General features: G+C 39.0%; 2 protein-coding genes across 3 annotated transcripts; both read left to right on the plus strand.

Annotated features, from left to right (window-relative positions):
* Window positions 1-4,268: 4,268 nt before the first annotated feature.
* Window positions 4,269-5,596, plus strand: cabp5a (calcium binding protein 5a; the record flags this gene model as incomplete). The annotated part of the gene is made up of 6 exons (XM_083932895.1): window positions 4,269-4,316; window positions 4,646-4,676; window positions 4,843-4,986; window positions 5,085-5,194; window positions 5,315-5,462; window positions 5,568-5,596. The coding sequence occupies 6 exons, from the start codon at window positions 4,269-4,271 to the stop codon at window positions 5,594-5,596; spliced, it is 510 nt and encodes a 169-aa protein (XP_083789021.1).
* Window positions 5,597-10,188: 4,592 nt separating this feature from the next.
* On the plus strand, window positions 10,189-14,530 carry nif3l1 (NIF3 NGG1 interacting factor 3-like 1). Of its 2 annotated transcripts, none has more exons than XM_083932892.1 (7): window positions 10,189-10,274; window positions 11,156-11,766; window positions 11,932-12,088; window positions 12,739-12,862; window positions 13,141-13,279; window positions 13,924-14,007; window positions 14,130-14,530. In XM_083932892.1, exons 2-7 carry the CDS (start codon window positions 11,166-11,168, stop codon window positions 14,312-14,314), a joined length of 1,290 nt encoding a protein of 429 aa, XP_083789018.1. In that variant the 5' UTR covers window positions 10,189-10,274; window positions 11,156-11,165; the 3' UTR covers window positions 14,315-14,530. The 2 variants fall into 2 exon arrangements, with proteins under 2 accessions (XP_083789018.1, XP_083789019.1); XM_083932893.1 differs by having other exon boundaries at window positions 13,898-14,007; window positions 14,130-14,266.
* The last annotated feature ends 2,750 nt before the right edge of the window (window positions 14,531-17,280 follow it).

The raw sequence follows: 17,280 nt of genomic DNA on the forward strand, positions 1-17,280 counted from the left end.
AAAAGGAGAACATATAAAAGACATTTAGCAAAATGCTTTGGTCAACAGGTAGGGTTTAAGGTCTTTTTAACTGTACTTAACAAGTATCTTACAAAACACAATTAAGTTCTCATGTATTCCTATAAAATATTATATTATTATAATTTCTTGCATATTTATTTATTTTCATCAAAAATTATAAATGTAATAATGTATTTTAGTATCAAAAATATGAATCCATCAATTAATTTAAGAATAACTTAATAAAACATAACAAAAAAAATAAGTACATCAAACAGAATCACCAAACATCAACATCTGTAGGTTAAAAAACAACAATAAGGTTAGCTCTGTTAAAGGGAAAATATTATGCTATTTATCAGGTTCAAATTTGAATTTCCGTTTCTACTATTTTGCATTTTTTTAACCGTCAAAAAACACATTATTATTGTTCTCTTTCTGTCTGTCTGAATATACGTTTATTTACCCTCGGTCTGAAACATTCAGCTTTAGCAGCTGTCTCTTTAAGCTCCCGTCCCGAAAAAAGACTTTGTGCTCTCATTGGTCGGCCTTTCTGGGTCTCACATTTTTGAACTCTTCACAGACAAAGCGCATGAGCACCAGACTTTGAGCGCTGCGCCAACCCCGAATTGCCTCCAATCTCAGTCTTCTGTCGGGGAGCTCCAACATCTGTTGGTGACGGGGTAAATCAGGTCCTTTCGTGGGTTGGCATACAAAAAACTATCACAGACAGATGGTCTCACTCAATCCTGACCTTCAAAACCATTCGCGACTTTTTGTTCGCTCACTGGATGAACAACCTTTCACATTTGAAATACGAGTTCACACGGTCCATTTGAAGGCAGAAGCTGTAAAGGCACTGTAGCAGCACTTTCTAAATCGTAGGCTCTTGTTGTGACATAGGCATATGTACGCTAAACCGATCAGAAATGAGTGTAATTTGGACATCATTAAAACAAATTATCATTAAAAAAGGGGAAATGCATCTCTGTGGTTTGTTTCTTTAATCCAAATCATGTTATTTCAATTAAAAACAACGTGACCCCAAAAATGAGAAACTAAGCATCTTTTAAAACTCAAACTCACAGGAAGTGATTTCCACTTCTGTCCACACTTAGTTCAGATTAACATAGCGACATCAGAGTGGAATATGGCTCAACAAATACAAATTGGTATTAAACCTGTAAAACTTGTCCAATTTAACAGCGACTAATGTTTGGGTGTAATCCCTACTAAAGATGCTATAGATTTCTGTTAAGTATTCCATAATGCATCAGAGATAAAGATAGACCTGCTTGTGTTTATTCATGATCAGACAGCAATTTTCAGCCACCTGACTGCAATTTCAATTTACTGACACTTCTAATAGCATAGAATTTGCAAAACACAAACCAAGTTATACATTCATTCATCTCTATGTGCCCTGTGATAGACTGGCGTCCTGTCCAGGGTGTACACCCCACCCCACCCCCGTGACCCCGACAGGGACAAGCTGTTGAAGAGGAATGAATGAAAAAACAAGAAACGAGAAAAAAAAAAAGTGATAACCGAGGCCCTGTATCATTTATGATTTGTCAGATTACTTTATTGTTTGGGTTTAACTGTTCTTCTGCTTATGGGGATTGTTTTTCTCTAATGCCTTTAAAAAGATTTGGATGTTTTACACCTTTTAAGTTAGTCTGATGGCAAACTATCTCTGCGCACACAGACACACATCCTCACAAATACACATGAGGCTTTTTAGGCAAAGCTTCTGCTCTCATAATCCACTCAGTATAATCTCTGAGTTGTGCACTTTTAGCTGACACACTACACACGATAAAGATAAGATAAAAAAACAAATGTTGTCCATCGGTATCTTTCTGTATTATCATTCTCGGCTGCAAGCAGCTGCTGATACACTGTGTGTGCTGTAATAGCGTCTCAGTCCCACTAATCCAAAAATGTGGGCCTATATTCTTCACTCACCCTCTATATTTTATTTCCAAAAATGAAACCTACACAACCTCAACCTTCTTTTACCCAGTCCTCCCTTCTCCTCTTCTCAGTTTTCATTCATACCCCCCCCCCCCCCCCCCCATCTTTTCACAGCTGTGTGCTTGGCTTTGTGTAAACCCCTCAGCTGGCCCACTGCAACGAGGGAGGGGGAAAAGATAATAAAATCATCTTAGCTTCCGCTGCAGATTATGCTCCTTATGTGAAGAGATTTTTGAGGAGTTTACATAACAGGAAAACAAGCAGGGGGGGGGGATTCAGCCAGATAATTCCTGTGGTTAATTCAGACATCTTTTCTGTAGGAAGTGAAGCCTGACCCTGGCCCTAACCCTAACCCTGAGACTGACCCGGAGTTAATCCCTGACATTGTCATAAGGGTATTTCACGGAAACAATAATCCCTTTTCCCCCATGCAAATGTAACCAATACTCAAGAAGATTATCACACAATGGGATATTAGCTTTAACTGGCCTGTGGCTCTTTAATACATCCAAAATCTGTTTTATTAACTAAAATAACAGACGGAGGGTCCAGATAAGCCTCTATTACTCCAAACTTTTAAAATGTATAATTAATCTGCATTTAATATGATATGTATATGTAAGGGGTGTTGTAGCGTGAGCAGGTCATTGCTGGTAATTATTGCACAGCTTTGTTGAATACTTGATTATAATCTTCTGATCTCTAAAGAACCATGTTTAAATCAATTAAATCAATATCTATAAAAACATTTAACAGTATTTCACTCAAGAAAGTAGCCGTGTGATGTGAGGGATAAGGTAGAGCGAGCTGGTCATTGTTGTGAGATTAACCCAGACAGGGTGATGCAGGTCTTGAATCATCCTGGAGGACAATAATGACCTGCTCGCTCTACATCATCAGTAACATATAAGACATCGTTGGAAAGACAATACTTTTCGCAGAGGATTAATTCAGCTGACCCATATAAGAATTGATATAAATGTCAGGTGAAACTAAGATGAGAGAAAGATTGGCAGAGACATTTTAACAATTAAAATTATATATACCCAAAAACTTGATTGAGTAAAGGAAAATGGAAAGATTTCTTTGATAGTGACTCCCATGTGTTTATATCTGTTTTTGTATTTACTTGTTTTAATTGAGTTGTTACATCTGTATAATAGAAAAATTCTCAATAGAAGTTAAAGCGAGGGAAAAAAGATATATAAGCATATGAAAACGAATCACTTCAGCAAAATGAAGCAGACACAAAATAACAGAAAATACAACAAAATGCACACACTACAAAGTCATGATGGCTGTAAGTCTCTAAAATATTGTCCTATTAAAACAATAATCCATTAGTGGATTAACAAAACATGGATTTTCCTCAAAAGTCATTAATTGTGTAATCATCATTTATCAAGCAAAAGAATCAAGCATTCCCTTAAATTTGAGGAAAACGTGTAAATACAGTATATAAAATATATAAACGATAACGGAAGTAACTGACGGAGTAATTGATAATTAAAATAATAATTAGCTTCTGAAATCATCTATATGGTGATTAAAATACACTTATGTGTTGAATCTACAGTGAATTGAACAATACGGTAATTAATTTACAGCAAACAAAAGAAACTCTACCCCTAACCTGTGAACTGAACCCTGGGCTCACATGGCAGTATAATTTACAGTGACGCGCTCTCATAACACGACTGACTCCTCCCCACGAGCGTACATCCCTGGATGCAGCCACACCTCCCCTCACACAACCTCCCAGCAGCATCCCATCACGCTGGGCAGACCAGACGAGACACTGAGAGACAGGGCTGTCCCGGCTGAGGAGGAGCAGGGCCGACACTGAGAGGAAGATCAACCAGAGGGAAGACACTGCAGGTGCCGAGTCTCGACTTCAGGGGTCGTGTGTTATGCTAGTTGGCTGATGAACAGAAATCACCAGATAAAGGTGAGCACAAATGCAATTCATTCTCATCCTATTATCTCACGACAAAATGTTCTATAACCTCTAAAGGAAATGGTGTGAATGACATGTCCTGTATTTTTAGACTTTGGACGAGTATTTTAGAATTTTATTAGTATTTTTATCAGAATTTTCACAATGTCAATAAATGTAGACACACTCAGCGTTCAGACAAGACTTAGTGTCCAATCCTTCAGAGGGTACACAGACCGTCTTATTTCTAACTTTCTGGTTCTGCATGCAACTCTGCATCAAGTGTCAGAAACTATTAACAAATTCTTGATTTTCATAACTACACTTCACAGTTGTTTTTTTTCCTCTTGCAGAAATGAGTCTCGGGGCAGCGTGCATTTTCTTGCGAGGAGGGAAAAATATTGTAAGTACAGCAGTTACAGTTTTTTCCTCTACTTTGCATGTGTTTGTGCTGATTTTTGCAAAACTGCCATGAGAGGTAAATTGGATTATAACCCGAAAGGTAACAGGATGAAATGATAAGAGATAGAGTCTGTGCCTGCTCTTTACAATTGCATGGCATTGATGATACTGGCCCACCTGCCGATACGGGTTAGGGTTATCTGAATCCAGGTTAATCTCATAGTCATTTAATTCTTTAGGAATATTCCATATTGAACGATGATGAAATGTCCATTTAGTTAATTGTGTGGTGGTACGCTGGACCTAACCAATTGTGTTTCTCTTGTGCAGTCAAGACAACTGGCTGACGATGAGATCGATGGTAAATCGAACGTACATCTTTGCATATTCTCATGTTTTCAACAGTAAATGCAAACTCATTAAATTGATCTACACACCACTCAGATAATTGTTTCTACCTTGTGCATTTTATACACTCACTTGTCAACTGACTGGATGACTGAGTGTTTTTCTCTTCACCTCTGCAGAGCTACGTGATGCATTCAATGAGTTTGATAAAGACAAGGATGGGCTTATCAGCTGCAAGGACCTGGGGAATCTGATGAGGACAATGGGCTACATGCCCACGGAGATGGAGCTGATCGAACTGAGCCAAAATATCAACATGAACCGTGAGTCCCTGCAGAGCCAAATATACAAAAAAAGATAGAAGAAATTGATGAGAAATGTGACAGAAGTCCTGAATCTTTTCTTCTGATTTCCCCTCCAGTTGGTGGCAGAGTGGATTTTGATGACTTTGTAGACCTGATGGCCCCAAAGCTCCTGGCAGAAACGGCTGGGATGATCGGCGTGAAGGAGCTCAAAGATGCCTTCAAAGAGGTGAGAGTGAAACGTTTTTTTTTTAAATGCAGCAGCCACAATGGCAGATTTGACCAATCACCCCCCTTCCACTCACTCACTGATCTTATTTCTCTGTTCTTCTCTCGTTTCTCTGGCTAGTTTGACACTGACGGAGACGGAGAGATCACGACAGAGGAGCTGCGATCGGCCATGATCAAGCTGATGGGAGAGCACATGAGCCGAAGGGAGATAGACTCAATAGTAAAAGAAGCAGATGACAATGGAGACGGCACAGTGGACTTTGAAGGTATAAACTGTCTTTTCAGCTGCATTGACATGAACATCAATAACAGAAGTAATTATTGTATCTCACTGCACTGTGAACTAATCCAACTCTTCTTCTCTGCTGCAGAGTTCGTCAGAATGATGTCCCACCAATGACAGTCGAAGAGACTCTCGATCAAGAAAGTCCATTTGCACCTCTGCAGGCACGCGTTCATATCTACGCTGTCTTTTAAGCTCTGTGACAAATTCATTTGTATATTTTAAGAACTAACACGTAATATTATTGAAATTAAAATAAAGCACTGCGAAGAAAAGTCAAGCAATGTCTCAGATTCACAGAGAGAATTTCACATCTATGCAAAGACAATCATGAGACATTTTTGATGATCATTGAAACAAGTGTAAATGAATAGAACTGTACTGTTTTGATTGATTATATTCATTTTATATACGGAAAGCCATTTTGGATTGGATTGAATTTTTGAAATGAATGTATCGCTAAAGGAAAATATTGATTCTTTCTTGAATTATTCTGACTGTATCCTTATCTCTGAAACAGTGTAGAAATGCAAACTTAGATTAGGATGTGTGTAGCATATGTACATACACAGTATTTGGCCTGGGCTTGTTGCAATGTGTTGGACTACAACATTAATTTATGGATGGAATCCAATAAGTGAAATAGGCCTACTGGTAACAGGTATTTTACAGATATCTAAATAAAACTGTACACGTAAACTTGGCACAACATTGAGTTTTAGTTTGTGAATGAATGATTCCTGTGTGTCACCTGAAAGGAAGCCAAGGACTCTGTAAGAATTAGATTTTGGACATGTATCACAGACTACAGACTGCTTTAGAGTTTGACAAATTCCACAAAAAGTAAAGACTTATCAATTTATGAGCGCTACAAAACCTGTCATGGCACATTGTCATTTAATCCAAAGGCCAGTCTGACCCAAGAGGTCAATTCATCTGTCCAGCTGATTGTTTCAGTGCTAACAAGCAAAATGTTATCTCAAACCCATTTTTAGCACGACTTCCGTAACAAATCTTGTGTAATAATGCAAAACTGGTTGTATAATAAATAAGCACAATGATCTATGGATTTCATGTACAAATAAGGGATTTGGAAACCAAAAAGGATGCAGCTGCACTGCGGGTACTTGAGGATAGAGTGCCTTCTCTGCCCTGACTTTGGAGGGACATCAGGATAAAGAGATTGTGCGACCACTGATTTGATGAGTGGTGTCCATAAAAAAAAAACATCTCAAAATTCTGACATCATAACGCAAGCATAATACATTTCTAGGTATTAAGAGCAAAAACAAGGGCAGGAAAAATATGCTTTTCCCAGAATTTTGAGAGCGCTGTATGCGCCAGTCTTATAATTCTCAGTACAGTTTGTGTAAATTTGCTTGAAATACATTGGATATACCCAAACAGAATCACAGCAAATCCCTGCTACTTAGCTTGATACAGAGTATCTGATCTGGAAAGCAGCTTGTGCACAAGTCAAGACAACAATAAAAATATCAAAGGTGTCCTAAATTTGCACCAGAATTTGCACGGATTGCATTTTCCTCCATGATACAAAAACCTATGAACACAATTTGTCTTGTAGATTATCTCCGAAACGGATTCAAAGCCAGCAGCACAGCTGAGATTAAACACCTGTGTTGAGGGAATTTACTGGTGTGGACGGGGACACGGTGCGACCTGGCAGTCGGGGGCACATCAGCTAGACAGATGTGGTATTGCGTGACTGACTTGGCCCAACTTTAAATGGACGGACAGACGGGGGAGGGGGGCTTATAGTACCAATTAACAAAAGTGAAGCTGTTCTTGGACACACAGACCTAATAACTAAATACACATCTGTTAATGGCACTCCACAGATTGGATTCAAGGTGACATATAGCTGTGGCAATATGCTTAATGGATAAGTAACACGTTTTCTGTAAACTACTGCTGTTCTGTGATGGCAGGCAGTCAAACAAAGATCTGTTTTGGAAAGATTCTTAAAATGTAACGCATTTATAATGTAGATATAATGTGAGTGTTTGAAAAAGGGGGTCCTACTTAAACTGAGGGGTGGCGTGCAAAGAGAAGGTGATGAGGTCAAAGAAAGAATCAGATGATGTAATGCTCGCCGCCCGGTCTTTGCCCTGATCCTTCCCTGATCCCTCCAACATCGACTTTTATTGCATTAATCCACAATAATCTCTCTCTCTCTCTCTCTCTCTCTCTCTCTCTCTCTCTCTCTCTCTCTCTTTCTCTCTCTCTCTCTCTCTCTGTCGCTCTCTGACTCAGCTCCGAGGTAGCTACTCTGCCCAGCAGCTTGTTGTGTCGTGCACTTAATGAGAACTACGGTTTTAACCATTTGCAATAATCTCTGCTAACATTGATAACCTTCACTCTGTTTTTGTTTTTGTGTGCAGGATTTTGATTATTGCAGAAGTCCTACTAATCTTTCTGAGAAGTGGCAGATGCACCGCCCGCCCCTGTGAGAGTAAATACAGCTTATCAAAGTCATCCAGTCTTTTCCTGTTCATATTAATCTGTGAATTTGTTTCATAACATTACATTCAAACAATATTATGTCATATCAACAGCTATATACAGCTTTTTTTGTGTGTGTTTTACTGACTGTTATATGCACATTTACCGAAATAACTGAATTCATTGTTTTTTAGACTGTCCTTTTGTGTTTCTTCAGTCTAGGAACTAAAGAAATAAACTTTACTAATGTGTTCCTATAAAATGTAATCAAAGTGCCACTTTCTACAGATCATACATAAGATCCAAGAGTTATATGGCCTACATCTATGTTGTTATTATTATGTTTTCTTCTGCTCTCAGCTACATCCACACAAGTTGGAAGCTTTCTTCCTCCCTCTTATTTATTTGTGAAATGGTGTTTTTGCAGATAAACATAAAAGGTCCTCTACCACTGAGTGGGTGTGATGAATCAATCCGTCTTAAAGATCTGCCAGAATCGTTCTCTCTAGTGTGTAATGTTTCAGTTTAGACAAGTTTTCCAACCTGCAAAGAATAAAAATCACACTGAATATTTTCATATGTGTCAGTATCTCAGAAGGATGAGAAACCTCTGCATCATCGTCAGGCATTACACTCCTCTTCTTCTGCTTCTTCCGCTACTGTGCTTAACACCGCCCAAGAAGATGTAAGCACGGTATAAAGAAATACAAACACCCCCCCTCCCTCTATGCCAGAATGATAAGCTGATGTAGCCAGACCTTACTCCAGTGCTGTGGATATAAAGGTCTGTATGCAAGACTAGTCAAATTCTGACCACAAAAAATAAATAGAAATGAAATAAATAGCTAAATAGTACTGTATATTTAGTATCAGTTAATTGCTGACCATATCAATGAAGAATCAGCACACACTGGGAAACATCTACGCTGATCTGTCTGTGATATAGGCCAACATCAGGCGCTAATATCCACCGACTGATATATTGGTCTGGATCTGTTTACAGGATCTTTTTCCCCATTACATTGGCAGAAATGGGCTTCCATACATATGTGCATGAATATCTTTCGTTTAGCAACATGTTTTTTATAAGAGGGGGGGAAAGTAAGATACACCAGGGGACATGAGCAATGAATTTAGATGTATAGTTTGGATCACTTTTTCTGTTATCAGCAGAGGATAGTTTTTTTGATGAAAACACAAAAAATGGGTTTTACTTCGGCAAATTTACACTTTGAAAGAATTAAAACAAGATTAATTAAAAAATTATCTTTTTCAGCTGGAGCATCACTCTCTACCAAGCCAAAAAGTATATTATATAAGTATATTCACATTCCCAAAACAGATGAATAACAGTCTGGGAGTCACAAAGGGCAAACTTCAGATCTAGATCAACATATTTGAATTTGATAAAGAAGGATTTAACTGCCATAACATATAAGTCATATTCACATTACTATTGATATAATTATAATCACCGGAAGTGTGTCTGTTTCTGTATTTGTGTCTGTCTTCATCTCTCTCTGTCCATCCGTCCGTCTTTTCTCTCTTTCTCTCTTCTTCTCTTCCTCCCTAACCGGTGCAGACAGATGTCGTCCTCCACAGAGCTGGGTCTGTCTGACGTTCCTGCCTGTTATAGGGAAGGTTTTCGTTGCCACCGTACTCTACGGGGGAATTGTTGGGTCTCTGTAAATCATAAATAAGTCATAGAGTGTGGTCTTTACCTACTCTGTAAAGTGTCCTGAGATAACTTTTGTTATGATTTGGCACTATGAATAAAATTTTATTTAATTGAATTGAATAGAAAAAATCAGATTGAAGCATAGTTTCCCAGAAAGAAGTGATTGCTGATGAAATGAGGACAGCGTGACCCGAAGCTTGTCAGGTGAGTTTGTTTTTTAACCAGTTAATTTTAAAAGTATTTATAATACCAATATGGATCTTTTTTTATTCAAACTTTATGTGAATTTGTTAAATTCACAACAAAATGGCAGATTAACATTTTCAAAATGACCATGGGAGGAGAAAAAAACTAATAAAAAAAAATGAAAGTAGGAAACAGAATAAATAATTAAATGCTTTAAATTAAAAAATATAAACAAATCAAAATATAAATAAAAAGTCAAAAATCTGAAGTTACAGAAGTAACGTGAAACATCGTCATAACAACGGTCGGTGACGTTTCAACTGACCAATCAAAACCGCTGCTTTCAGGAACGGAAGCCGGAAACGGACATTCCGCGAGTTCAGTTGTGTCTCTGTCGTCACTTCGGGAGAAACGTGTCCGAAAGCAGAGCCAGTCCTCTCTAACCTCACAGTGAAAAGGCAAGAGAAAGTATGATACGTTCACTCGCACACGCACTTTCATGTTAACAGTGCGTTTTAAATCTAGCGCTGTCTATTCAGGCTGTGGTAGCTAATGCTAACTAGCTAGCTGTGCAATTAGCTGCCTGCATGCTTCACAGCAGTCAGTGTCACAACAACTTAAAGTTTGACATGTTAGATGCACAAATAAGGCTTGTAATAGCTGCTCTGCACTTGATTGTTAGGAAACAGCTACACTAAATATTAGGCCCAGAAATCTCCACTGTCCATCTCATTAGATTAGATATTATTTTTAATTTATATTCTATCTTTTTTTTTAATTTAAAAGTGTTTTTTTCTCCTCTTTACTGATGTGTAAGGGTTGGGTGGGGCTTATAAGAATATGTGATTTATATTATATTTATATTGCTTTACATTTAATTTATTTTCCTAATTTTATTGGGACAATGGGAAAACCTAAAATTGGCATGATTATATTTTTTCATTGTCCTGTATACATACTTGTCACATAGGTGTTCATTTTTGTCAATTTGATCATTTTAATGATTTATTCATTTTTGTTATTATTTATTTTGCAATTCAAATATTTGGAAATGTTCGAAACTAATACTAATATTACAAGTTACACAATATAGTACATACAAATAATATACTTGTTTTAAAACATTGAACATGAAATTTTAGGTCAGTCAATATTATTCCATATATTTCCGAAATCACGTTATACTGTAGGCCTTCTAGAGTATCTGACATAAAAACTTGAGTAACAACTTTGGTTATAGTACTATTGTGGATGATTAAATTGCTGGGGTCAAATTGACCCTAAGGATAAACGGTGTAACAGGAGGGTTAAGGTTGGACTTTGTTGGTGTTTTTCTTCTGTCCACACAGGTTTCCACTGATGTTGACTGGGTGTAGGAGTCTTTCTTGGACATTTGTTTCACTCACCTATAGAAGATTTTGTACCAGGAGGAGCTTGACCTCACAGGCTGCTCTCTACTCCTCTGCCTCAACTGTTTCATCCATCCCTTCATCTACTCACAGTCGCAGCTTCTTAACAAGTCAACTAATCCCAGCCCCCCTACACTCGTCTCTTCACGCCTTTCCCGCCCGCTGCCTTTCTCTCTCCGCTCACTGTTCAGGTGTGATGGAGCTAAAAGAAGTGCTGCAGGTGTTGGAGCAGCTCGCTCCTCTGTCTCTGGCTGAGTCGTGGGACAATGTCGGCCTGCTGGTCGAGCCCAGCAAATCTCGACCTGTCAAAACTGTCCTGCTGACCAACGACCTTACAGATGCTGTCATGGAGGAAGCGGAAGCTATGAGCTGTGACCTCATTATTTCATATCACCCTCCATTGTTTCGGCCAATCAAGCGTCTAGTTCAGAGAGATTGGAAGCAGAGATTGGCCATACGGGCTGTGGAGGCCGGGATCGCGATCTTCTCCCCTCACACTTCATGGGATAGTGTTAAAGGAGGAGTGAACGACTGGCTGGTTGGGGGACTTGGTAAGAGGTCATCTTGAATGGAAAATGTGTCACACATACCTACAGCACTTGAATATTTAATGAAGGTATAGGCTAAAATGTTGTGACACATTAGACTAACCAACAGGTCAACTATTCTGACCTCCATGTCTTTTTCCATCTCTGGTGTCCGTCTTTGACTCTCAGGTAGCGGCCAAGTGTCCGTGCTGAGTCAAGCCCTTGGTGGCGCCTCCCACAGTCACAAACTGGAATTCACAGTCAAGAACGCAGAGGAACTAAACACGGTTATGGAGGAGCTGAAGACTTGTGACAGTGAAACAATGCTACAGCATTCGGCCTGCAGGTGCTGCACATGTTTGCATAGACAAAGGATGCGTGTGTGAATTAGCACTTCATATTTACTTTAATCAAAGGACCATTTAGCTGGTTTGGCACATTTTAGCCTTTTAACTACAAGTCCAATATGTTTTACAGACAGTCTCCAAACGATCAACAGGTTTTACATCTATTTCCTTAAATTCAGACGCCCTCACTGTAATTTCCTGTTTTTGCAAGATTTGATTGTCAGCTATAATGAAGAAACAACCACTGCTACTGTCTTCACAAAATTCAGTCTTGCATTATTCTTCTTGGTTTGATTTTAAAGCCATTTAATGTGTGAACACAATGCATTTCTAGAGTTAACTTTCAAACCTTGGATATCAAAGAGCCTGGCACACAGATTCTGCTCCCAACTTAATTACCACAAGCTGGTTACGTAACTTTGACAACTACCTAAAAGCTAAAAACCTGCACTCTGGTTGATTGCCTTTCAGCAAGGACGACTTTACAACATACATGAAAAGAACAGAAACTAATCATTTATATAAAAACATGGTCACTAGTAATGTTATGTATACAGAACTTGCATATAATAGGTTTAAACCTGCAGAAAGCACTGTTCGACACTAAGATCCTTGTACTGGAGAATAATAGTTTTATTTCCCTCGACAGACCAGACAACAGTGGGATCCATGTCAGCGTAACCTGCAGTGACTCAGCACTGCCCCCCAGTGTCCAGACTCTGTTACGACACAATGCTCCCAGCCTGTCCTTCAGCATCCTCAAGTTAGAAAAGGTAAAAAACGCAGCACTGCAAGACACAGACAAGCATGAAGTAATTCTGGAAATTAAACATTGTTTAGAGATAATACTGTTTTTATTCACTGGAAACCAATTAAGTTTTATAAACACAAGAAAAACGGATTTATTTACGATGGAAAGAAACAAAGCTCTATATTGGTCCTTTACATTTCAGAAGGCAGCTGTGGATAGTTATAGTATGATATACTGATATCATGTAATATGTTTTTTCTGCTTTTGTTTTTGTTTTTTTTCACTTTTCACTCCCTGCAGCCCCCCCTCCTGGGCCACGGCCAAGGACGACTCAGTGTTTTGAACGAGCCAGTATCCGTGGCAACAGCCATCCAGAAAATGAAGTCCCACTTGGGTTTGAGTCACCTCCGTTTGGCTCTGGGATGGGGGCAGACACTCGGTAATGAACTCTTATAACTGGAGGTTATGGAGTGAACTTGACATGAAATAAGACAAGCGAAGGATGATGAACGCTTACCTGTTTGGCGAGCGTTGGTTGCAGTACATATCCAAAATGGTGTGCAATGTTAAGATTAAGAGATGAAAGGTGAAGCTTAAGACACAACCAAGAATTAAGTTACACTGTAGTTCAGCATGCCTACATTAATAAAACATGCTGTGACACAAGGGGAAATGCACAGGTTAATTGAATTACAAAAATACAGACCATATTTCAACCTAATGTAACCCTTATTAATAGCTTTATAAAAAATCTGGTCAAGCATGTCATGGACGCCACGGCCAGACATTTATGTAAATTAAAAGACCCACATTTTAGACAGGTGCTCAAATGCGGTGTTTCAGACACAGGGTGAATGCATTTTATTCAGACAATGTATTTTTTTGAACATCACAGCTTGTAAACAGGTTTTTGTAGAACCCCACACTACAAGTATGAGCCTGAAAGTGAGCATTGAAAATCTAATTTAAACAGCTCTGGATGCCACTGAAAAGCTTTGATATTAAACTTTATTTGATGATTGTTGAATTTATCTTGAGGTCTGTATGTGTGTGTCAGTGAGTCATTTTCTTGTTATACTTCAGAGTCCTCTGTGCGTACCGTGGCTGTGTGTGCTGGATCTGGGGCCTCAGTACTGAGCGGAGCCAAGGCAGACCTCTACATCACAGGTTTAAATCCAAATCCAATTCAATTTCCATTCACAACAACTGTATAAACCTGGTATTATATTTGTGTTACTGCATTTGCTCGATTATGCCTGCGGACTGTAATAATCATATCCATTGTGCAGGTGAGATGTCCCACCATGAAGTGCTGGACTCAGTGGCGAAGGGAACTAACGTCATCCTCAGTGACCATAGCAACAGTGAGCGGGGTTTTCTGGCTGTGTTCAGGGAGAAGCTGGCTGTGCGTCTTCCTGACAGCGTAACGGTGGCGGTGTCGAAGGCTGACAGAGACCCTCTGGAGGTGGTCTGACCAATGTGAAGCCACAGATGCACTAGTTAGTCGGTTGGATACATTTTCACTGTTTAGATTGGATAAAATGAACAACATTGAATAGGCACCTTCTGCTTTTTCAATGTTCAGATGGATGTGTGATATGATTGCATAAAACAAAAACTATTTTCCATAAAGGTTCTTCATGTTAAGGTAAATCTAATGACTGTAAAAGATTATTTCAATAAATCTGTGCCTCATGTTATAATGAAAAGTGCTTCCTTAGGTACATGTTATGTTATTTATTGTGTATTTCTGGCAGGATCTTAATAAAAATGGGTTCTGGTTGATCACCAAAATGGACTGTAGGCGTGTTGGATGTGACAAAATATCCTCATCCTACAAATGCACAGTGAGAGCCGAAGATAATCAGTAATCTAAATGCATTTGTTTTTTGCATGCAGCTGATTTTTTTATGGACAACACATGGTGTGTTTTTCAATCCTAATACTCTGTGACATAAAGTGCGCCCTTTGGTGTTTGGGAGAGATGATTTCAGCATCCTCAATTTTCCCCTAAAAGGAACACATCAGCAACAGTAATCCCCATCAGATTAAAAGGCTTGTTGTTGGTTTGTAAACATGCACGAGGAAATCCAACAGGCTGTTATGCGGGAAGTGTTCAAACAGCAGGAACATGAGAGCAAACAGTGAACATTTAAAGAGAAATACCTCAGAGGATATCCTTTTTTTTCAGTAACCTGACCTTTAGGCCTCAGTGAGCAAACAAATGCATTTATCAAACCACTTGGCACATACATGTCAGAGAGCGGGCCTATGGTAATACTTCAGCACTGTAAACACCACACACTACCTGCCCCCACTCCAGTAGTGGTTCAAAACAAATTAAAACAACTAACACTCCTCATCATGGGCTGTTACAGAATCTGATGGCCAACACACCTGTCAGTTCGTAAAAACATTAGGAGACATCATGCACACCTCGCTGCCCCCATCAAGGTAATGACCTTTCTCTCGGTGCGATGTTCACACCTCCACTTCCCCTCGGTCCTCACCAGCTTTTATCCCCTGCAACACGCACACAAATGGAGAAGGAAAACAACAACTAGAACAACATTTATTCTTCACCCCTGTAATGCGACTCCAGCTGTCACTCTTTGTATCGGCAGAAATGTCTGAGCAGGTAGATTTAGGGCCTCTGAAAGCATCTCTGAGTTCTTCCTTTTCTGAGTTTTGATCCTGCTCACATTAGGTCTCACATTTTTACGCTTTATCCTGTTTGATCATTTTATTTAAATAATCCCGTACTAATAATGTAACAGTAATCTTATGCAGAAGAGCCTCTAAAGTCTGCTAAGTCCTCAAAAAAACACCAGATTGCGTGCACATTCTCATTTTCGCATAGTTATCTGATGAAGTTTTGTTGTGATCATTGTTATTTCAAGGAGCTTTTTTTTACCATTTTATTTTTTTAGCAGAAGAGCTCTTGAACTCCACTGCAACGGGTTTGCATGAATTAAATTGTTCATTATCTTAAGCCACATCACATTTTTCACTCATAACTTCGTAGTGCAATGTCACTATGTACATTTACTTTTAAGATATTTCCTTTCAAGCTACTTAAATACTCTTTTACGCCACTACATGTCTCTGGGAATAATGTACTTTTTACCCTTTTACATCAATCTTTATAAGATGATTTATTGCTGGAGGGTAAAATCATTAGAATTAGCTTTCTCTCAACATCAAAGTGTTGCCTAAATGTTAATACATCAGTTATAATATGATGAATATCAATACATCTACAGCAGCGACTCTGCAGCATAATTAGTACTTTTCAATGAAGTAGGGGAGACCGGGGATGGTTGTAAAACGTTTATTTCTCAGCACTTATAACTCCCTAACTTTTTGCATTAGAGCTCTTTTTTGTCTACTACAAAAAGCAATGTTTCAACATCTCCAACTATATCACATAACTAATTTATGTGAAATACAAGGAGTTCCATTGTTACAACTTGTCCCTCTACTGGGGTAAGTTGTAAGAATAAGAATAAAGAATTAACAATTATATGAGTCCAAACCACAACTTTGTCAAGTGGTTTCACAACGAACCAAAACAACTCACATTTAACTTTGAAATCACTCCGAAGGCCCAGACACAGCAACGCCACAACAAAGAACTAGGGGTGATGAAGATCGACTGTTGCCGCACGTCGTCAGGTTGCATTCATAAGTCTCCTGCAGGTGGCAGTAGTTTGTATTTGTCATTCAAAAAGGGAAACCGGACGAAGGACGAGATGGTTCAGGACGAGATGGCTCAGGACGCTAGCCTAGCCAGTAAGCACTCATTCAACGCGGTGAATCAGTCGATAAAGCTGCTGATGAAGGCCAACTAGTGCCAACAGCGTGGTACACACTCAAACTGGGGTGACAGAGGCTCACTTTGACTGACTTGGTGTGTCCAGGCTTTAAGAAATACTTTAATCCACAATAATGAACTGATACTTTTGAAACTTTGAACATACAGTATGCACTATATGTGTATATCTCTTTACACAGTATGTTTATCAATATGCATGTACAATCAAATTTCTATATGGAATTTCACATGAAAGGTCAGGAAGGAGTGGTCATACATGAAATCGAGCTCATGACTCTCAGGTCAGTCATCCATTCCTGGTGGAGGTGGCTCTCTCACAACCATCCCTTTGGCACAACTCCGGTCTCCCATACATGTTTTTAACAAAACTGCTCATTGAAGCCCCCCATTCACTCGAAAATATGTTTATCTTCTTGTTACTACAGTTGGGTGGTTGAGCGTCACTGTGCAGAAGGATGTGTGTGCAGAGACACGAGAAGGACGTTTTCACCTTTATCTGCTGAAAGTGTCTCCGAACTAATTGAAAATCTGATTTTAAGGGGCCCAGAAACATTATTTGTGACATCAATCCTGGTCCAAAATTCAACTTAAATAAGTATGATGTA

The sequence above is a fragment of the Echiichthys vipera genome, assembly GCF_963691815.1.
Source record: "Echiichthys vipera genome assembly, chromosome: 18".
In the NCBI taxonomy this organism is placed as follows: domain Eukaryota; kingdom Metazoa; phylum Chordata; class Actinopteri; order Perciformes; family Trachinidae; genus Echiichthys; species Echiichthys vipera.

What these genes read in the sequence shown, in the direction of transcription:
- nif3l1 (XM_083932892.1), top strand. Translation starts at nt 11,166, where the DNA reads ATGTTGACTGGGTGTAGGAGTCTTTCTTGGACATTTGTTTCACTCACC. An exon ending in GCATCCTCAAGTTAGAAAAG is followed by an intron (nt 12,863 to 13,140) that starts GTAAAAAACGCA and finishes CACTCCCTGCAG; the next exon opens with CCCCCCCTCCTGGGCCACGG. An exon ending in GGCAGACCTCTACATCACAG is followed by an intron (nt 14,008 to 14,129) that starts GTTTAAATCCAA and finishes TCCATTGTGCAG; the next exon opens with GTGAGATGTCCCACCATGAA.